At 37.5% G+C, this 23973-nt stretch overlaps 2 protein-coding genes across 13 annotated transcripts in view; one reads left to right on the forward strand and one right to left on the reverse strand.

Moving 5' to 3' along the window:
• Positions 1 to 23973, reverse strand: part of nes (nestin) — an 88004-nt gene that overhangs the window by 12124 nt on the left and 51907 nt on the right. The gene's annotated exons all lie outside the window — the stretch shown is intronic.
• The window catches only part of LOC137190811 (asialoglycoprotein receptor 1-like), a 52153-nt gene continuing 29099 nt past the window's right edge, over positions 920 to 23973 (forward strand). For 2 of the 11 annotated variants that reach the window (XM_067600468.1, XM_067600472.1), the window contains exons 1-4: positions 924 to 1987; positions 3302 to 3379; positions 5645 to 5722; positions 7972 to 8049. In XM_067600468.1, coding sequence (XP_067456569.1) covers positions 1921 to 1987; positions 3302 to 3379; positions 5645 to 5722; positions 7972 to 8049 — 301 coding nt within the window. In that variant the 5' untranslated portion in view covers positions 924 to 1920. Of the gene's footprint in view, positions 1988 to 3301; positions 3380 to 5644; positions 5723 to 7971; positions 8050 to 10789; positions 10916 to 11767; positions 12182 to 12275; positions 12440 to 12528; positions 12642 to 12717; positions 19548 to 23973 lie in introns of those variants that run through there. The other 9 variants (XM_067600475.1, XM_067600473.1, XM_067600477.1 and 6 more) reach the window with 9 other exon arrangements.

Below are 23973 nucleotides of genomic sequence, written 5' to 3' on the forward strand. Positions count from 1 at the left end.
TCATTTAAAAGAATGTCACCTGTGCTCTGTTCCACTTTTTGAAAGTTAGTTAATTATTAACCCAAATAATGCAAAGTGTGTGTTATGACTCCGCCTAGGAGAAGTTCTGGCGCAAAATGAAAAGAATGAGACTTCCCTCTTCCCAGCTCCCAAGAACCACCAGCAACAAGGGTTTTGCAGCCCTTTAAAGGTTTTATTATAAAGTCTTCAAGGCTTCAGGGTGGGCTAACAGCAAAATAACAAACAAAAGTGAACTAAAGCCGACCTAAACTTACCTACAAACAGAACAAGCCGCTAACCTAACTCCTAATGTGACAAAAACAGGAGACAAAGTAGAATTAAACAAAAATGCTACCCACCCCTATAAAACTTGAGCTGATATATCATGTAAACAAATCTCCAAACAACATTTCACACTGAAACGTGTTGGCTGGCAGGTTGGTTGGAAGTGGAGAGAAGTGAGCCGGCAGGAGCTGGAAGAAGCTGGCCTTAAAACTGCAAGCTTGGAGGCTGAAACCAAATCATTCAGTTAGCCCATCACACACACACATACACACCACAGCAGGATCACCAGCGAGGGGGAGAGAGATCCACAATACATGCACAGAATATTCACTAATTTTTTTTTAGCTTTCACTGAAGCACAGAAGCAACAGTAAAGTATGATATTAATTAGTTTATGCATTAGTATAATTTATTTTATTTATCAATGAACACAATCTATTCCATATATGTTACTAATTACTTCAATGATCAATAACATGTATTCAATTTTATATTTCAGGTTAACGACATAACAACCAAAAGCAAAACATTACCAAGTTACACAAGATAATTTGCAAAATGTAATTCTCTTTTAAAGCAGCCTAATTCAAGAAGTGACCTTAAAATGTAGTACATATATGTATATATATATATATATATATATATATATATATATATATATGTTATCATAGTGCAGTATGTCATTGCATAGATTGTACTGCATGTAGATAAAGTAAAGTTCAGAGGAGTGTTACCATAACATTAGAATTCATAAATCCAAACTGGAAATACAGCCTAGAGGTTTTGAGATATGTTTTCATTATTGGTACATTTTGAACTAAAAGTGGTGCAATAGATGAAAATCAACAAGGTCACCAAAATCATCAGGAATCATTACCTGGAGACTGTGACTATTCATTTTAAAAGTGCAGTGCATTGCCAAGATGTCTTGCTCTTTATTCTTATTCATTTTTATTTTAATTAGAAAAGTCAAACAAACTAAATCTCTCTCACAGAGTACTTACAGAAATATTGCCTAGAAAACAACAATATGAAAAACCATAAAAATTGCAAACAGGACATGAATTGCCATATTTGAGCAAAAATACAGTTAAAAAAACATTAAAAACATCAATATCAAAGTCAAAATTTGCACTGTAAGAACCGGGGACCAAATCTACTAAGTGTAACACTTGGCTGAACAAAACAGACAAACGTAAACAAAAATAACTTATACAGGAGTCATTTCACAGTAACAGTAAAGCAAAATGTGTGTGTGAGCTACAGATGTAGACACCAGTTTAACATAAATTGTCTAGAACAGAGAGGGTGTGTCAATTAAGTGTCAAAACCACCACTTCATTTGGTTATTGTAAGATCAACATGAATTGAACAACACCAAGCAAACATCCAAAGTCCAAAGTTAAATCCTCTTCCTGCACATAGTGTTTGTAATATTGCCTTTTTTTTAGAACATTATATTTCCATAATGCAAGAACACAGTCATGCATGCAAATTACTTACAACTAAAAGCAGAAGTTAATTTTAGAGCTGTGGGTGATGAACAGAGGAAACAGACACTTCTGCTATTAGGTTGCTCTATGGCTTAATTACAGCAGCAGTCTTCAGACCAAACTCAACAGACAGACTGTAGTGATGGCAGAGGAGGAGATAAACTACGCTTCAGTTGTATTTAAAACTAAGACACAGCCCCGACCTGAAGGTAGGCTTAAATTTTCTTTTTGTTTAATACATAACATCAAGAATAAATATTACATTAAATGGATTGGACCCTTTATTTTTGTTTCTGTGATCATCCTTGTATGCATTGTTGATTTAAATACCGTATTTTGTTCAGTAATACTGGAAGGAAAATTAAGTTGGAATTTCTACAGATTAAAAGGTTACAATCAAGTCAGTTTAAATCTTTATTGTGCTGTAAGCGAAATTTGCAACCAGGACTCAAAACATTAAAAATTCATTTCTCATGTGGATTAAGTACAGAGGAAGAAAGCAGCACAACACTGTGGAATCGTTGTTTTAAAACCTAGAGGTGGAAATTATTAGGTTTTTTTTTTTAAATCTCAATGTTGAGATTCTAAAAAAAAATAAATATTCATTTAAATCAAGGTACAATAGGCTAAATTTAAGAGTTAGAAACGTCACTATATGTTTGAGTTCATTTACTTATTGTCCAGAGGAACTGTCAAATTTCATGTTTACCCGCAGCTACAGTTTCCTAAATACACACTGTGATGTCTATTGAAACACCTTCTTCCCTTCAGCTGGTGACAGAAAAAAACAGAAAACAATCGTAGTGTTTTAATTTTCGGAGTTTCGTCCCAACATATCAGTATAAACTGTTTGTCCCCTTACACTCTAAAATGTGTTTTGCTTGTTGTTACTTCATTTGGATGTTTGAGCTTCAATGTGCAGAACGATGTATGTGCAGAGTTTGACATTTAGCTGTTTTCTCTCCCCTAAAATCTCAGTTTAAGTTGTGAATACCAGCAGGATGAAGAATTAAAAAATACAAATGAATAATATTTACATATTCAAAGATTCTGGATTTTTCAATGAGGGAGTAATTTTTTTGGATTTTTTAGATTGTGGAAAAAAAAAATCAGATAAATTATTAGTCAAAGCAGATAATTGTATATGTTAAAACATGTATGGAGAGTTGACCTGCCTAAACCTGTCAGAAAAATATATAATGAAAAAGTTTTTTGTAAAGTATTTCCCAATGAAAGGCAGTTTCCCCTTTTATATGTGATCCACTCACTGTGAGAGTTTGATTTCATCATCTTGGGTTTTAGCAGGTAGTTTTAAAGCCCTATGAGGTTTAACAAAATACTATTCTGGGGAAAACATTAAAGGACTTGTAATTTTAAAAGATACTAGATTTTTGGGATAACAGCAATCACAAACAAAAAGGCAAAATTGTTAATTTCTAGGAATGGAATAAGCCTTTAAAAGAGCTTGTCATTTGAACACTATACAGTAATTAATCATGAGATTATGTCCTTCAACCTTTCAGCTCAAAAGGAGGAAGACACTGTGTATGATGAGGTGAAGGTGCCAAACAAAACACCCAAACAAGCTGCTCACTTAAATGGTAAGTTGAAAAGGAACGTACACAACATTCAGGTATTACTGCTACTGGGAACATTTCTAGTAATGCTGCTAGTACTTCTACAACTACTATCACTACTTTACCATTAGCACTGCCGTCTATAACACTAAAGGTAATCTCAGTTCAAGCTTGGAGACTACAATGTTTTTAACAAAGCCTGGCTTATAAACTGGGGGCGTTTCAAAGATGTAGACATTTCCCCAGACATGGAGGTTCAAGTTGAAATATGCTATCAAACTAATCAAACTGTGAAGTGAAGAATGCAGTGTTTTTGGAGTTTTTGTTTAGGGATGTCATATCTCTAGTTGGGTTAGTTGCTAGGTCTTTTCCGAGACACAGTGTCAGACGAGTGCTTCAACTGCAACTACAGCCACTACTACTACCAAAATACTACTGTTACTACCACCAGTACTTCTACTACTACTACTTTTACTGCTATTGCTACTATTAGCACAATGGCAAAAATCTTCTTTCTTTTTACTTCAACAGTAAACTAAACACAGAACTATTTAATGGCGAATGGTTTCTAATTGAGAAAACTGTCCCATCCTTTCCAGCCTTGATTCTTTCTCAGTGCAGCAATTTCGGCCTAATAATTATAATTTACAATACATTTAGCACACGCTTTTATCCAAAGTGACGTACATCTGTAAGTTGATACAACACAAGCAGGGGTCTAGTCAGGAGAGAACATGAGCAAGTGCCATAAAGCTGAGTTTGAGTCTGATGGGACGTAGGTGCCAACAGGAAGTGCACAGAGGCAATACATAGAGTGCATAGACGTAGATTTTTTTTCCTCTCTTTTTTCCTTCAGTCCATTAAGTGCAGAGGTGTTCGCGAGAGAGCTAGGTCTTTAGTCTAGAGTGTAGACCTGAATGGGGGAGTTCAGGTAGGCGGGAGCTGTTTTAGTTGCTGTTTGGTAATCAAGTGTCAGGGTTTTGAATTTGATGCGGGCAGCAACTGGGAGCCAGTGGTGGGACATGAACAGCGGGGTGACGTGCTGTTTTGGGCTGGTTGAAGACCAGATGTGCCGCCGCATTTTGGATCATTTGCAGAGGTTTGAATGTATATGCGGCGAGGCCTGTCAGTAAGGAGTTGCAGTAGTCAATGTGTGATATTACAAGAGCCTGTACCAGGAGTTGTGCTGCATGCTCAGACAGGATCTTCCTGATGTTGTACAGGGCAAACTGACACGATCAAGCAATTGAGGCCACGTGAACCTTAAATAATCCAGTTGGTCAAGAAAAAATTATGGACTTCAAAGTAAGTTACTTGGTCATATTTTATCAGAAATACTAGTGCAGCAGGATTAGCCAGTAACTAATATTCAACAGGGCTGAGAATGTTTGTGCTTTGGCACTGTTGTTACTGACTGTAGAATTGTTAGATGCTATACAAAATCAATGAATAGTTCAAAATACAAAATTGTATTGACATCATAAAATAAATAAATTTGGGTTAAATGTTTCAGTACAGCTCATAATGTTCTCCTGTCAATAATGAAGATATTCAAGCAGTAAGATATAACTCACTCTGTTGCGGTAGAGTGATCACGCTGTATCTGAGGCATTCATAGCAGTGAGGATGTATAACTGCACTTCCATGAGTTCACCTATCAAACATTGTGGGTTGTTCTGTGATGTATTTTTCCTTGGATTTACTGTTAATGTAGTTTCAGTTCCTGCAGGTGTGATTCTTGTTTTTCTCTGTTTAGCTATAAGGTAAATATCACTGCTCATAATAACTACCTTGTTTTTGTCTCTGGACATGGAAAATATCTCTTAAAGAGCGACACCAGATTTTTTTCTCCAAGACGGAGACAAAAGGGCAATAAATTGTTTTAGCCAGGGTAGCAGCACGGCTCTCTGTGTGGTAATGTTGGTCTGTCAGTCCACCAGACTGAATTAACTGTTAAATGGAACAAACATTCATGATGACCAGCAGATAAAACTGACTGGTGATCTTCTGACTTTTCCTGTTGCACCACCATGAGGTTGTTATTTTTGGCTTTTAGTAAAATCTCCATAAAACTATTGGATGGATTCTCATGAAAGAATACAGACATCCATGGTCCCCAAAGAATGAATCCTTATGACTTTGGTGTCCTTAATTGCCACAAGCAGGTCAAAATTTTCACTTATCAAGTGTAACATCACAACATCGACTTGATAGATTCAGGTTTTTTTTTTAATCTCAATGTTGAGATTCTAAAAACAAATATATTCACTATGTCCTTCAACCTTTCAGCTCAAAAGGAGGAGGACACTGTGTATGCTGAGGTGAAGGTGCCAAACAAAACACCCAAACAAGCTGCTCACTTAAATGGTAAGTTGAAAAGGAACGTACACAACATTCAGGTATTACTGCTACTGGGAACATTTCTAGTAATGCTGCTAGTACTTCTACAACTACTATCACTACTTTACCATTAGCACTGCCGTCTATAACACTAAAGGTAATCTCAGTTCAAGCTTGGAGACTACAATGTTTTAACAAAGCCTGGCTTATAAACTGGGGGCGTTTCAAAGATGTAGACATTTCCCCAGACATGGAGGTTCAAATTGAAATATGCTATCAAATTTATCAAACTAGGAAGTGAAGAATGCAGTGTTTTTGGAGTTTTTGTTTAGGGATGTCATATCTCTAGTTGGGTTAGTTGTTAGGTCTTTTCCGAGACACAGTGTCAGACGAGTGCTTCAACTGCAACTACAGCCACTACTACTACCAAAATACCAGTACTTCTACTACTACTACTTTTACTGCTATTGCTACTATTAGCACAATGGCAAAAATCTTCTTTCTTTTTACTTCAACAGTAAACTAAACACAGAACTATTTAATGGCGAATGGTTTCTAATTGAGAAAACTGTCCCATCCTTTCCAGCCTTGATTCTTTCTCAGTGCAGCAATTTCAGCTTAATAATTACAATTTACAATACATTTAGCAGACGCTTTTATCCAAAGTGATGTACATCTGTAAGCTGATACAATACAAGCAGGGGTCTAGTCAGGAGAGAACATGAGCAAGTGCCATAAAGCTGAGTTTGAGTCTGATGGGACGTAGGTGCCAACAGGAAGTGCACAGAGGCAATACATAGAGTGCATAGACGTAGATTTTTTTTCCTCTCTTTTTTCCTTCAGTCCATTAAGTGCAGAGGTGTTCGTGAGAGAGCTAGGTCTTTAGTCTAGAGTGTAGACCTGAATGAGGGAGTTCAGGTAGGCGGGAGCTGTTTTAGTTGCTGTTTGGTAATCAAGTGTCAGGGTTTTGAATTTGATGCGGGCAGCAACTGGGAGCCAGTGGTGGGACATGAACAGCGGGGTGACGTGCTGTTTTGGGCTGGTTGAAGACCAGATGTGCCGCCGCATTTTGGATCATTTGCAGAGGTTTTGAATGTATATGTGGAGAGGCCTGTCAGTAAGGAGTTGCAGTAGTCAATGCGTGATATTACGAGAGCCTGTACCCGGAGTTGTGCTGCATGCTCAGACAGGATCTTCCTGATGTTGTACAGGGCAAACTGACACGACCAAGCAATTGAGGCCACGTGAACCTTAAATAATCCAGTTGGTCAAGAAAAAATTATGGACTTCAAAGTAAGTTACTTGGTCATATTTTATCAGAAATACTAGTGCAGCAGGATTAGCCAGTAACTAATATTCAACAGGGCTGAGAATGTTTGTGCTTTGGCACTGTTGTAACTGACTGTAGAATTGTTAGATGCTATACAAAATCAATGAATAGTTCAAAATACAAAATTGTATTGACATCATAAAATAAATAAATTTGGGTTAAATGTTTCAGTACAGCTCATAATGTTCTCCTGTCAATAATGAAGATATTCAAGCAGTAAGATATAACTCACTCTGTTGCGGTAGAGTGATCACGCTGTATCTGAGGCATTCATAGCAGTGAGGATGTATAACTGCACTTCCATGAGTTCACCTATCAAACATTGTGGGTTGTTCTGTGATGTATTTTTCCTTGGATTTACTGTTAATGTAGTTTCAGTTCCTGCAGGTGTGATTCTTGTTTTTCTCTGTTTAGCTATAGGGTAAATATCACTGCTCATAATAACTACCTTGTTTTTGTCTCTGGACATGGAAAATATCTCTTAAAGAGCGACACCAGATTTTTTTCTCCAAGACGGAGACAAAAGGGCAATAAATTGTTTTAGCCAGGGTAGCAGCACGACTCTATGTGTGGTAATGTTGGTCTGTCAGTCCACCAGACTGAATTAACTGTTAAATGGAACAAACATTCATGATGACCAGCAGATAAAATTGACTGGTGATCTTCTGACTTTTCCTGTTGCACCACCATGAGGTTGTTATTTTTGGCTTTCAGTAAAATCTCCATAAAACTCCTGCATGGATTCTCATGAAAGAAAACAGACATCCATGGTCCCCAAAGAATGAATCCTTATGACTTCGGTGTCCTTAATTGCCACAAGCAGGTCAAAATTTTCACTTATCAAGTGTAACATCACAACATCGACTTGATAGATTTAGGTTTTTTTTTAATCTCAATGTTGAGATTCTAAAAACAAATATATTCACTATGTCCTTCAACCTTTCAGCTCAAAAGGAGGAGGACACTGTGTATGATGAGGTGAAAGTGCCACACAAAACACCCAAACAAGCTGCTGACTTAAATGGTAAGTTGAAAAGGAACGTACACAACATTCAGGTATTACTGCTACTGGGAACATTTCTAGTAATGCTGCTAGTACTTCTACAACTACTATCACTACTTTACCATTAGCACTGCCGTCTATAACACTGAAGGTAATCTCAGTTCAAGCTTGGAGACTACAATGTTTTAACAAAGCCTGGCTTATAAACTGGGGGTGTTTCAAAGATGTAGACATTTCCCCAGACATGGAGGTTCAAGTTGAAATATGCTATCAAACTTATCAAACTGGGAAGTGAAGAATGCAGTGTTTTTGGAATTTTTGTTTAGGGATGTCATATCTCTAGTTGGGTTAGTTGTTAGGTCTTTTCCAAGACAAAGTGTCAGACGAGTGCTCCCACTGCAACTACTATTACAGCCACTACTACTACCAAAATACTACTGTTACTACCACCAGTACTTTTATTATTACTACTTTTACTGCTACTATTAGCACAATGGCAAAAATCATCTATTTACTTCAACAGTAAACTAAACACAGAACTATTTAATTTTAAAGTGGTGGCGAATGGTTTCTAATTGAGAAAACTGTCCCATCCTTTCCAGCCTTGATTCTTTCTCAGTGCAGCAATTTCAGCCAGATAATTACAATTAATAATTAAAATAAATAGCCAATTTATAATTTCCAATATCCAAAGCGAATTACATCTGTAAGCTGATACAACACAAGCAGGGATCTAGTCAGGAGAACATGAGCAAGTGCCATAAAGCTAAGTTTGAGTCTGATAGGACGTAGGTACCAACAGGAAGTGCACATAGGCGATACATAGAGTGCACAGGGTTGGGTAACTCGTTCCACCACCGAGGAACTACAGAAGAGAAGAGTCTGCCTAGCGACTTAGGGCCCTGTTGTGGTGGTGGTACCAGGCGCCTTTCATTGGCAGAGCGTAGAGAGCGGGAGGGAGTATAGACCTGAATGAGGGAGTTCAGGTAGGCAGGAGCTGTTTTAGTTACTGTTTTGTAAGCAAGTGTCAGGGTTTTGCTGTTTTGGGCTGGCTGAAGAACTGATGTGCCGCTGCGTTCTGGATCATTTGCAGAGGTTTGAACATACATGTAGGGAGACCTACCAGTAAGGAGTTGCAGTAGTCAATGCGTGATATTACGAGAGCCTGTACCAGGAGTTGTGCTGCATGCTCAGACAGGATCTTCCTGATGTTGTACAGGGCAAACTGACACGACTGAGCAATTGAGGCCACATGAACCTTAAATAATCTAATTGGTCAAGATAAAATTATGGACTTCAAAGTAAGTTACTTGATCATATTTTATCAGAAATACTAGTGCTGCAGGATTAGCCAGTAACTAATAGTCAACAGGGCTGAGAAGGTTTGTGCAATCAATGAATAGTTCAAAACACAAACTTGTATCGACATTATCATTTTATATTTAAATTAAATAGACCTTAATGTGTTTGAACTATTCTGTCTAATTAAATTTGGGTTAAATGTTTCAGTACAGCTCATAATGTTCTCCTGACAATAATGAAGATATTCAAGCAGTAAGATATAACTCACTCTGTTGCCGTAGAGTGATCACACTGTATCTGAGGCATTCATAGCAGCGAGGATGTATAACTGCACTTCCATGAGTTCACCACATTGTGGGTTGTTCTGTGATGTATTTTTCCTTGGATTTACTGTTAATGCAGTTTCAGTTCCTGCAGGTGTGATTCTTGTTTTTCTCTGTTTAGCTATAAGGTAAATATCACTGCTCATAATAACTACCTTGTTTTTGTCTCTGGACATGGACATTTTGTCTCTAGAGCGACACCAGATTTTTTTCTCCAAGATGGAGACAAAAGGGCAATAAATTGTTTTAGGCAGGGTAGCAGCACAGCTCTATGGGTGGTAATGTTGGTCTGTCAGTCCACCAGACTGAACTGTTAAATGGAATCAACATTCATGATGACCAGCAGATAAAACTGACTGGTGATCTTCTGACTTTTCCTGTTGCACCACCATGAGGTTGTTATTTTTGGCTTTTAGTAAAATCTCCATAAAACTCCTGCATGGATTCTCATGAAAGAAAACAGACATCCATGGTCCCCAAAGAATGAATCCATATGACTTTGGTGTCCTTAATTTCCACAAGCAGGTCAATTTTCACTTATCAAGTGTAACATCTCAACATTGACTTGATAGATTAGCACAAAATTTTGTACAGACATTCATGGTTCCCAGAGGATAATTTGGTGATTCCCCTGATTTGTCCTCTATCATCACCATTAAGTTGACATTTGTGGTTTTGAGGGAAATATCCATTGGATGGATTTCCATCAAATTTGGTTACAGACATTTAATGGTGGTGAGCTGGTGATCTCCTGACTTTTTTCTAGCAGCATCATCAGGACAAAATGTTAATTTGTACAATACTTTGGTTTATGACCAAATACCTCAACACTAGTAACGTTCCCATCAGCCTCAGCTGTACTTTGTGCTAATGATCAAATGCTCGCATGCTGATTTGAAATGATGAACATGGTTAACATTCTGTGGAAACCCACATCAATCGATCTGTGCAGTGTGTGCATAAAACTTGCAGGGTCTGGCCGTGCAGAAAGACCCATTAAAATGTGTCGAGTAACTGTGACAGATCTGACCTCACACCTTTGTCGCCCGTCACCCTGCATCATCCTCATCACTCTCTGTTGTAAACTGGGATATAAATCTGAACTATGAATAAAATGATTTTAATTTCTTGTTTAGTCTCAGCAGGATTCTTGTCAGACAAGAAAGCCACCAACAGACGTCACCACTATCAGCTGTTGGCTTGTTGTTTGGGGACTTTTTGTGTCATTTTGCTGTTGGGCATCATAGCACTCGGTGTCTTCCGTAAGTATACAAAACAGGCAGTCATGCATGAACTCAGACTTAGACACGAGACAGACATTTAAATAAATAGTACCAGTTTTCTTCTGTAACCATTATTCGTTGGTATATATGATCAGTCATATATTTGACACAGTCAGAAGCTCCAATCATCTATTGGCAGTTTGTTTTACCAAATATAAGTGTATGCCTCTAATTGTTTTCTAAATCTGTGACAAACAAAGAACAAATTAATTTCTGGACACAACAAGTAATATATGCTCTTCTCCAGCCACACAGTCACACTGGGTGACATTTTCTCTCATAACAATGAACATGAACGCTTCAGTTTCTGGATCTATGAAGGGTTGCTAGTGCACCAAATCCATGACTGTCACTAACAAATACACCATTAAACTTCTGTTTGAGTGATGTTTACTTTAAACTACAGTGCCCACCTGTTTAAGAAAATTAAGATTTACAACTTCAATAGGAACCAGTGGGCTTGGATTAAGTGCCACAGACAGGCAGGGGAAGTCAGAAAATGATGACAGATGGACTGACATGTTGTTGGATTTGTTAACAACAATAACAACAAAAAATACAGAATATCATCACAGTAAAGTTACACAGTCACACAGTAAAGTGTCCTAATATCAAAATACATTAGATGCTACTCAACAGCTACTCAACACATCAGACAAGCAGCTCCATGTCTGTCAGCAGCTTTAAAAATTTAGAAACACAGCCTATAACTTCCAAAAGGCTGGAAAACATGAAGTAAAACAGACAGGAAGTAGCTTCCAACTGTGGCAACATGACAAAATCAAAACTGCATCATTACTATCAATTAAAAGGCAATTTTTCCTTTTGCAGTTCTTATGAATAATAATGAGCTGAAACAGTTAAAAAACAACCAAACGACTCTGCTGCTGATCAAGCACAACCTGACAGAGGACAACAACAAACTCAGATCAGAAAATGAAAACTTGAGGAGAAACAACAATAATCTGACAGTCACCATTGGAAACTTGGGTAGAAACAACAGTAATCTGATAGTCATCAATGGAAACCTGACAGAGGCCTATGCTGTTGTAGCAAGCAAGATCACAAACCTGACTGCAGAAAACCAGAAGCTGACAGCAGAAAACAACAAGCTGAACACACAAAACCAGGAACTGAAGGCACAGAACAACAACTTAACTGAACAAATACGAAACTGGAGTGAGAACGGTGTTGCTCGAGTCCAGCAGATCATTGATGCCTACTGCCCCATAGACAATAATAACAGTAAGTTCAGATCTTATAACTCAAGTCCAAAAATAACCAATAAAAATGTCACAATGCAGTAATGTTGTTTATTTGTTGGTCTCTGTTATTTCAGACAGACAGTGTAAACCTTGTGAGAGGGGCTGGCTGCACTACCAGTCCAGCTGCTATGCCATCAATAACGCTAAATCTCCTGATCAGAAAACCTGGGAGGAAGCTCAACACAACTGCAGAGAAAAGATTTCATTTTTGGCTGTAATAGTTAATGAAGATGAAAAGGTAATGAGAAAACTGTGTTATTTAATTTCAGTGTTTATTTAATTTCAGTGTTTAAATATCTCACATAGCTGTCTTTCTGTTGTCCTCAGAAATTCATCAATGACAACAGTTGGCACAGTAAAGGAGTCAAAGGCTACTGGATTGGCCTGAGAGTTGAAGATGGGAGATGGAAGTGGACCGATGGAAGTAATCTGACTGAAAGGTAAAAGACACATTCCTAAATATTTTGAATCATAAAATCTATCTGCTTTGTTCTGAACATTATGTTCTTCCATCAGCTCCTGGACACAACCTCCTACCAACGGTCACTGTGCAATTTCTTTCCAAAATGAAGAATGGAAATCAGTGAACTGCGGTGAGAAAAACGCATGGATCTGCAAAAAGAAGGCTTTATCTGTTTAAACACTGAGAGGCCACACTTGAGAAGGTTACTGGATACTCTGTAGAGATTAATAACATGTAAAATTATATTAACTGGCTTATAAATATCAATACAAAGATTTTTAATACAGTTTGGGATTTTTCCCAAAACTATTCATGTATGTGCTCTGTGTGTGTGTGTGTGTGTGTGTGTGTGTGTGTGTGTGTGTGTGTGTGTGTGTGTGTGTGTGCATGCTAAAGTGAGCTAACTAGTACTTTGAATATGCTGTTCTTCTACTTTGTTAGATATGAGATGTTGTCCTGTAACAGTTGAATTATTACTGCTGATTATTATTACTACTACTTAGTTGTTTTGTTAAGTATTGTATTATGATGAAAAGAATATATGTAGTGTTATTCTATTTATTTAGAAGCAAATTCATATTTCAGTCTTGTATCTCCAGTGAATAAATGTGCTGCCACACCTTGTTGTTATTGTCTTTTTCTTACAAATTGCTCCCTGAAAATGTCAGAAAGCTTTCATCAAGTCAGAGAGAATGGCATTATTCAGGATGCTGTAACATGTTTAATCAAGATAAGACAGAAGCAGACCTGACCTCACTGTGTCTTGTCATGTTGGCTCCATTTCAGCCTCATTAATCAGTTACATACACTGACAACATCAGCACCAACAAAGCTCCAGAGAGGGTCAAGAAGTCTTATATTAGGAAAGTATCATATTGTGTGGTTTTCCTGCCTTTCAACCAGTGCATGCTGGGATAACCTCCACTTCCACCAGGACTCTACAGACTTACAGCAAGTACACAATGTGATAAAATTGCTGGCAGTGTTGTTAACCATCAGACATCATTCATTTTGTAAAATACAAACATAAACAATCTACTGCTACACAAAACCATGAGAAAGCATCTTACCTGCATATAAAGAAACATTTAACTTTTTAAAAGTAACAGTCAGCCTCTGTGTATTTCTGTTCATCAAAGCATAAAGTTCACCAGCATCCTATATGAAGGCTGTAGGGGAAAGTTAAAAGTATACAAACTTTCATAGAGAGGTTGATGGTTTTAGTTCTGCTTTGAAGTTGTGAAAGGTGTTTGTTTAGTAGTTAAAGCTAAGTTCTTCTGTTACGAAATCTCCTTTAATGGTTTTAACCCGCTGTGTCTGCAGCATATTCTCACATTATTGCAGTTTGCCTTTAATCAGCAACTTTTATCATTATCAAATACATTTGACTATTTCTTTTCTGCAGAGACCGAAAACTCATCTGACAAACACGACATTCTACCTTCAAATACACACAACTTCCTATTTCATTAAGTTGAAACTTGAGCAATGACATGATTGTTGTTTTGTGACATAAGATGAAAAAAGATTTTCTCAAACACAAAATGACCGAATGTAGGAGAGATCCAAGAAAAATGTGGAAATCCAGCAAAGAGCTATATGGTGTAGTCATAAAGTGAAAGCAATATCAAACAACACTTCTCTGGATATTAATGGGGACATCACAAATAAGCAATTAACAGTTGCCCACTATTTTAATTCTTATTTTACATTGGTTGCTAGCAGTGTGCGAAATTCTGGGGGTCTGGGACCCCTTAATTGACCACTATGACCCCATGAAAATCTCAAAATAAAATTTTAGGGGGGATCTCAACAATGGGCCTGATTGTTTTCTCTTAATATACACTGTAAGGTTTTATTTTTCTGAAACTAATGAAATATTTAATCATTTTTATAATAACACAATATATTGCAGTCAAAGCAGTTACGGCATTTTCATGCAATTTGCTCCATGTTTGCATGTTTAAAATGTACAATAAAAAATGTGAAATTTGAATATGAACTAATTCATACTGTATATAATTTCCTTTATTTATCTTGAAGAAAAACGTTAAGTCTTTCAACAGTCCTTCTATCACAGAACACACAAATTAATAGACCAATAAAAAAACACAACCGCGCTTGTGCTTGTGTAGCTATTTGGATCTATTGGCTGATATCTGCCTAGTCTGTTTTGGAAGTACCGCTCCCAGTACCGAGACCCCCCCCCCCCCAGTTATCTCACAGTATTTTGCACACTGGTTGATTGGACTCTGGTTAATAAACTCCCTCAGTACTCAGGGAGATACAGTGAAAGCCACATTCAAAATGTACTTAAAAGAAGGAATCAAATCTTTTATGTTCTCTCATGTTAAGGTGGAAGCAGTTTTACAGAAACTTCATCTCTTAAACCCACAAAAGCAACTGGACCTGATGGGTTACCAGCTAGATTCATAAGGGATGCTGCAGAAATTATACAGTAGATTCACATGTCAGGCATATAATGAATCTTCATATTATATCAGGTAATATTCCAGATGGGCTTCAGTTAGGTAGAGTTATTCCAGTACACAAGAGGGGAAGTAAGCTAGACCCAGAGAATTATAAACTGGTCTCTACCTTGAGGTCAACAAAAGGATTCAATTTTAGCTAGAAAAACCAGACTGTGAAATAGATCAACTCTAATTATCCAGGCAGGAACTCTGGTTAAGGGTCACTTTGATTATGCTGCCACCTGTTGGTACAAAGGATTATTGCAGCTTCTGAAAAACAAACTCCTGATGACACAAAACAAACTAGTTAGGGTCATTTTAAAACTTCATCCTTAACACATGTTGAGTCAGATCACTTAAAACTACAACTACAACTAACTTGCCTGTGTATTTATGTAATTACATTCATTCATTAAAGACACTCATAACTATCTAAAAAGGGACATTTCAACTAATTTGATTTTGTTTTGCTTTCAGACTTTAATGGGTAAAAATATATTCCTTTATTCTGCAGCTGTACTATAGAACAACCTTCCTTTCAGTCTAAAACTCATCACATCAGAGCACATATTCAAAGTGGCCTTGAAAAGATGGTTTCTCATTTATAACCTGATATACATAATGAAGGCAGCTTAGAGCATGCAGACTATGATACCTCACCATTTAATGTTGCTATGCTGTCATTGTCATGCTGTGTGTTATACTGTATGTAGAGGACAACAAAGGAAATAAGCCTTTTTGGCCTTTTTGTGATTTAATTCATGATTGTAACAATTTTAAATCTGTACATTTTAGGGGATCAAATGAATTCAATCAATCAAATCTCTAAAAACAACATCAAACTGACTGCAGAAAACCAGCAGATGAAGACGGCAAATCAAAAACCACACGACTCTACTGATTGTCAGTTGCAACCTGACAAACCACAACAACAAACACTTAGAAAGCAAGATCACAAACCTGCCTGTGAAAAACCAGAACCTGACAACACAAAACAAGCAGCTGAACACTGGAAACCAGGAGCTGGACACACAGAGGAACAACTAAACACAGCAAATATGAAGTGAGCTCAGTGGAGCATTGATACCTACTGCTTCAAAGAAAACAAGGACCAAAAATAACCAATAATAATAATATTATTATTACTGCTGATTGGTTCTTTTTTATGTATTTGTATTCTCATGTAAAGGATATTTATATGTAGACGTGACTGGTTATGTGTATGTTATGTGTTGTATGTCTATGCAGAAGCAAATCCATGTTTAAGTTAATTATGTATCACCAGTAAGAATGTTTTTTTTTTTATTGATGTTTCCTGTGTAAATGACCTTGCCGCACATCACCTCCTAGGTACTTCCTGTTTACTGCTTCCGTAGTCACACCTTACACCCCCCCACCTCCACCCTCCCACACACACACACACACACACACACACACACACACACACACACACACACACACACACCATCCCTTCACAGTGCCGTTTTGCATTGATGATGGTAAGTTGTTGCTGCGCTATTTTACTGTTTTCTTTGGAAACTGAACTGTTTATGTTGTAACCTTGCATGCACGTTGTCTACTGATAATATTATTATGTTCCTCAGCTGTTTTCTGTTGTTTTGACTGTTAATATAAGTTTTGTAGATGTTTTCATTTCACTTTTTTTAAGTTCGCGAAGTGCCATTTGCAGTATGACAATTCAGGTTAAATGTTTTTTATGCAAATTTTAATTAGCTCTCGACTGGTAATATGTCCACTGAGCTGTGTACATATACCAGCAGCGCCGGAATAAGTTTTGAAGTGGGGGGACATCCAGCTTTGGATGACGTAGGCTAATAGTCATGATCGGACCGATCAGCCATAACTCTAATGTAGCCTATATCACCTCGTTAATGTTCACATAGTTTAGCAGATGTTACGCAACAATTTGCAGCACAATGTGGCTCAAGAATAAAACATGCTAAAAAGAAAGTTGGAAAAGAGGCTGATGAGCCCTGAACACGACGTCTCCTTCATAAAAAGCAGAATATCGCAGAATAACTGACCAAGTCTGATGTGTGTAGAAGTGTGTGTGTTTATACTGTAGCAGCTTGGTGTCGTTTTCAGGTGGTTTAATGAGGGTAACGCTCTGACGCAACACTTCTGAGTCTGCGGATTTATCAACATTTCAGTCCTGCTGCCTTCAGATGCTGCAGAGATTCAAGGAACTGAAGGAGAAGTTTCTCATACAGTATAAACAGCTGTGGACAGCAGATAGTGTAAGTATCACACACATTCATTTCCAAGTCAATACAGATGCTTGGTTGGATAAATAACTTATTTATATTTCAAGCATTAATTCTTTATTGCAGCACATTTTCAGCAAGTATTTAGTTTGCTCTTGTTGATAAAATCACCAAGTGGCAGCGGAGTTACTTTGCTCCAGAAACAGACTTGGTTCTGAGACGTACAAGACCCATTTTCCACAAAAACACCAACAATTTGCTTTGCGCTGCCCATTTGCATGTCTCCTCCTGGCAGTTCACCGCATGCAGTCAAGAAAATACGAAGTTGTCCATGTGCTGCTTGTGCTGGTCGTTGCACTATCATGAAAAATAGCACCCAATGTTGTATTGGGTGGTCAAATTATTTAAACTAGTCTGAACTGGAAGCCATAATACTCACTGTCCTCTGTGTTCTGATTATGATGATCATGTTAGAGTAGGGTTAGACATCATCTCTGTGATCTTAATGCCTGGCTACCACTTTATTATCATAAAGTTACTCATTGTACCCCCTATTCTTTTAAGAGAAAAGATTGAAATCTACACTGCACCCTACCCACATCCGTTACAGTGTTCTTACCCTTCCCTCTCCCCTCTGTTATCTCCTTTCTGCTAACTTTATGATTAAACATGCTCTAAGTGTAATATGTTTAACAGGCTTTTCAGACTGCTCATCAGCTACTGTTGGCTTAAAACGTAAAATGTCAAGTGTTATGTTCATTAAAGTATATAACCTGCTGCTACACCCTGAATATGCAATCTGAGCAGCAGAAAATATGAAATACTTTTGACACGAGGGGTGCTCATATTTTAGAAAACCTCACCGCATGTTTTACTGCATTTGACAATAGTCACTTGCAATGCTGTTTTGTGTGAATTGTAACTTTGCAGCCCTATCACTACACAAGACTGTTGGTATCAGATGATTGTTCAAAACCTAATGCTAATATAAATGTTCAGCGCCAAGATTTTAAAAATTCTTTATTTTCCCCAACATCTGTAAGCCACATGTACGGTTAACGTTAGAGAGATAAAAAGTTGTGATGGGACTTTAACTCTACAATTTACAAAGAATGAAAATGTGACATAATCATGATAGTTGATTTTAAAAAATGGACCTGCTTTCACTCTCGTTACTATAAACCGCTGCCTCTGCAGTTACATACACCTGAACTGTGAGACTCGTCTTCGACTTCATCTCATCATTGCTGTGAGTGAGACTTTCATCTGTACATGCTTTTAATTAATTTTAGTTTTTATATTTTTAACCTATATCTGGTTCTTTCTTGCTGCTTCTTCAGTTTACTAAATATTCAAATTGTTCACTGAAAACATGATTCCAGCAGTGGAAAGTAACTAGTACATTTATTCAAGTTCAGGTTCAAGTTTCTTTTATTATCACACGTCTAAGCTGGTGGAATTTATTTCAGTACAGCTGAAATAGCTGTAACAATACATCACATACAACACCAGTGTAAACATAAAGGACATAAGTGCAAAAGAAAAGACAGAGTAGCCTACACAGCTCTACATACCATACAATACAACTTTTGTGTATTCATCAACTATACAGATTTGGGGAAGAAGCTCTGGTTAAGGCGTTCTGTCCTGCCTACTGGTGACCTGTACCTTCTGCCAGAAGGGAGACACTGAAAACAAAGGTGAGCTGGGTGGAGAGGGTCCTCTGTAATTGCTCGTGAGATGGTACGTAGTGTGTGTATGGAGTCCAGTGTGGGGAGATTACAGCCTAGGATCTTTGATGCTCTGGTGATAATTCTGTCCATTTTCTTTATGTGTGCTTAGATGTGTTTCAGTACCAGACACTAATTGATAGTGACAGGAGGAAGTAGAGCCTCTTTTGGGCTTTTTGCATTTGATGATTAGCGTTGAGGTGCCATTTCAGGTTATTGCTGATGTGTGTGCCAAGGAACTTGTTGAAGGAGTTATTGTAATTGGTTGGCTTATGATGAGGATAGGTGCTTTTATTGATTGTTTTGTTCTGAAGTTGATGATCATTTCAGTGGTCTTTTTGCCGTTCAGGACCAGGTCATTTTCCCTGCACCAGTTAACTGACTTCTCGACCTTCTGCCTGCAAGCGTCTTCATTGTCTTTAGAGATCAGTCCTACAATTGTGGCGTCGTCCCATAGACTGTAAAAAAATAATGGACATAGTCATTGTGACGTCACCTATTGGTTTGTGGACTCTCATTCCTGAAGCCTCAAGTTGGCATTTTGACTGTTGCCATCTTAGATTTTTGGAGCCAGAAGTGTAGAACGTGTGAACGGGTAGAGCTGACCCTAACGCTAGCTGCTAGCATGGTTAGCACAGTGCCTTAACAGTCTATGGCTAACAGTGATAATGCTAATGCTAATTTCTGCTAGCGAAAAACAGGCTTAAAACCATTAAAACAAAATGTACTTACTGGTAAAACTGAACATCTGACTCCTTAGAGTGTCTTTTAGTTCAACCAAATGCTTATCACTACTTTTTTAGGTCAACAAAGTGTTACAATTAACTTTCATCAACTGAAAACACACTGAAATAGCTACAGCTATGGCTACACCTATACTCTGTGAAGCTGGGGTTATGCCATGGTTACGTTACCTAACCAACATTGTGGCCATGATAACTACTTGTCAATCACAAGGTATCAACACCCTAAAGCATACACTGCTTCATCATCTATTTTACTCTAAAAAGGGACCATAACTTACAAATCAAACATCATGCTGTGAAATAAGGCCATAAACTCATTAGGAAAGTGTTTACTGAGGTAATAAATCAAGTGAGAAGTAGGGTCATTTTCTCATAGATTTCTATACAATCTGACTTCTTTGGAACCAGTGGAGTGTCCCCCTACTGGCCATTAGAGAGAATGCCGGTTTAAGTCACTTCCACATTGGAGCTTCAGACTCGGAGCTAACTGTTTCAACTGTACACACATTTCAGAATCCTGATGGAGTTTGATGTTGATCTGAAATAATTGGTGAGGAGGAAGAAGAGTAATGGTGATGGAATGCATCCCTGTGGCACCCCATTTTGGTGGTGAGGGGGAGGGAAGTGATGTTGTTGACTTTGACAACTTGGCTCCTGTCCTTTTAAAATTCCAGGATCCACAGTGAGGTGTTAATATTCATGTTCTGGAGTTTTCTGAATAGCTCGAGAGAATTGATATTATTGAAAGCAGAACTGAAATTGATGAACAGAATTCTTGCATAAGTATTTTTGGACTCCAGATGTTGGAGGGTGAAGTGCAGTGCCAGGTTGAATGCATCATCTGTGGACTGGTTTTGGCGATATGCAAATTGTAGGTGGTCCATCAGCTCCATCCTCCAAATTAAACTCCAGATACGTGGTTTGACCATGTGACTCCAGAACGACACATAAGAGCGTTTTCTAATCTGGCGCACTATCGGCAGTGATTGGTGGGACAACATTATTTGTCTGTGCTTTCCAAAACCGTTACACATCACTGTTAAAAAAAAAAGATGTTTTATGATATGACAACGCTGTGGTTAAGGTCTGGTTAGGTTTAGGCATAAAAACCACTCAGTTATATTTAGGGAAAGGTCATGGTTTGGGTTAAAATGATCACTTTGTTAAGGTTAGAGTAATACAGACAATTGGGTTGAGATCTGGTGACTGCGAAGGCCAAAGCATTCATCATTTTCATACTCATCAAAGCATTCAGTGACCGCTCATGCCCTGTGAATTGGGGCATTATCATGGAAGAGACCACTCCCATAAAGCTGATCACTCAGAACAACTTTGTATTGATTTGCAGTGACCCTTCCCTTTAAGGGGACAAGTGGACCCAAACCATGCCAGCAAAATGCCCCCCACAGCATAACAGAGCCCCCAGATCCCCTCACTGTAGGGGTCAAGCATTCAGACCTGTACCAGTTTTTCCTCTAACTTGTCTGGTTTGTATGTGCTGTAGGTTAATGTTACTAGGTAACACTTTATTTTACAAGTCCTTTAATTTTATGCTAATTTTCTAGGTAATTTGCAGGTATTTAATGGTTAATTTTTTAGGACATTTTACAGAAAATCTGGTACGATTTGGTACAAATTATAAGAAACAACTCAAAAAACTGTTGATTTAATTGGAAATTTTCCTTCAACTGACAGAAAATGCTTAATTTTCAGTGTGTAGTTTTGTGTGTCAAACTACATATTAGCATATTAGGTTTCTTCTTAAAAACTCTATAACAAGCACATTTCCCCTTATACCAAATGACATAACCCTTTCAAAGAAATGTCGTAAGAATGAACCATTACAGAGCAGCTACTTGGGGAAATAATAGACAAAAATTAATATGCTAATATACTGTTTATCACTCACAACTACACACTGAAAACTAAGCACTGTGTCAGTTAAAGAAGTCAAGTCTACTTTATTAAGAAATTTCGCATCTACATATGAACCCAAATAGCCTACAATAAGTTCTTACCACCTAAACCAACTTAACACTTTTTTTCAGTTTTTCTTATAGTTTGTACCAAATGTCCTAAAAATCTGCCATTATATACATGCAAATTACTCCAAACATTTCCAGGAAATCAATATAAAATTAGAAGATATGTTTTGGGACATTTTTTGTCTTCAACAGAGAGCTGACAGGGAACAAGGGGAGAGAGAGAGGGATATGACATCAAACAAGGGTCCCAAGCCACCTTCGTTATCATGCCTAAAATAATAACCATGGGGTTAAGGTTAGGGGGCGATCATAGTTATGCTTTTTAAAAAACTGTCCGGACTCACTGTTGGAAACAGGAAGAAAACAGTGGTCTCCGGTGGCAAAATCCACTGTTGCATTAATGCTTCCATCCACCCTGTCACTACACTTGTCTGTATTTGTATCTTTCCCTATAGGACTGCTGACTGTCTCTTTTGTTCAGGATGAACAGAAAGACAAAGAAACTTACTGTTGCTTCTAAGAATCCAAATGTCTCTTTTTCTGGAGGTAAGATACTTTCTAATACATAAAAACTTCATCTGATTCTAGTCTTTTTATGAAGCAGTATGTTACTTTATTCTTTTTTCATAATGTATGGTGCTTTGGATACATGAGAATGCTTTGGCAGCAAAAGCTTTTGAAATGTCAAATTGTATTTGATTTCTCCAGTCTGCTCAACATATTGGATGTCATTCTGCAAATAAAGGCCAATTTACTGCTGATATTTAAACATTAGTGTTTGATCTGTACTGTTTCAGAGAAAATTGAGGAAGAAAGTGTCTATGTTAATGTAGCAGCATTTACTGCGGACAAAATGTCAGCCACCTCAGGTATGTTATTAACACAATTTACTTGACAAAATTTCATTTTGTTAAGCATTCAATTTTTTTTTATTAAAATGTTGAATAAACTAGTAATTATGATGACTGAAAGTGTGAAAATGAGAGCTGAAGACTGTATATGTGGTATTATTAAATAAAGGTGTGTTCATTTTTTCAATATCAAAAGTCTATAAAAAGACAGTTTGAGTTGAAGCAAATTGTTGACATAACTCTGCTGAATCCTTATTTTTTCCTTAGATAAGAAGTCTCCTTCCTTCACTCAGTGTTTTCTACCAATAGCAGTGTGCTGGGTGATACTGTTGGTAATCATGGCCCTTTGTATCTACTGTGAGTATCTTCTATGTGAATATCACATCAAATTAAATGTTTTTCTTTTTCTGTAGCTTGTTCTTGTTGTTGTTAGTTCTTATTTAAAAGGACATGTTGACATTTTTTAAGTCTGTCTTAAAACAATAGTCAGATGACCAAATGTACATTGTTACAGTTGTTTCTTGGTGCAATCATTCCTCCTGTTCATAATGGCCTTCAAATGGAGAAGATCCTCATTCTGTGCAAAAGTGCTAAATGGCTGCATTTATGTAGCACTTTTATCCATAGTGCTTTATAATTGACCTCATTCATCCATTCACACACACACTGACTGACTCAGTCTGCTGAATCCTCACATTAGCTTCAGCTAAGGTTTATTTTTGCAGACAACAAGGTTTGTGGATCTCTTACATATCTTACATTGGAAGTTCATTAGGAAGGAATATTTCATTGACCAGTATGAACAACAGGAATATTTACAGGATGCAAAACATGTTGTAATATTTGTATAGACACCAGTGTTGTTTTAATACAGACTTTTAAAAAATGTTAACCTATCATTTGTGTTTTTTATGACATTAATGTAATGTTTTAAAATTCTGTTTTGTACAAAATTGCTAAATAAATAAACTTGCCTTGCAACAAATTCTCACAGCTCAACCCCTTCCTCTGTCTGTCGCTGTAGTTACATCTGTCATCTCTGGAAACAATGCCAAGCTGACTGCAGAAAACCAAAACCTGACTGCAGAAAACCAGAAGCTGACTGCAGAAAACAACAAGCTGAACACACTAAACCAGGAACTGGAGGCACAGAACAACAACTTAACTGAACAGAAACGAAAGTGGAGTGAGAACAGTGTTGCTCGAGTCCAGCAGATCATTAATGCCTACTGCCCCATAGACAAAAATAACAGTACGTTCATATCTTATAACTCAGGTCCAAAAATAACCAATAATAATGT

This window comes from Thunnus thynnus, chromosome 10 (genome assembly GCF_963924715.1).
Source record: "Thunnus thynnus chromosome 10, fThuThy2.1, whole genome shotgun sequence".
NCBI lineage: Eukaryota > Metazoa > Chordata > Actinopteri > Scombriformes > Scombridae > Thunnus > Thunnus thynnus.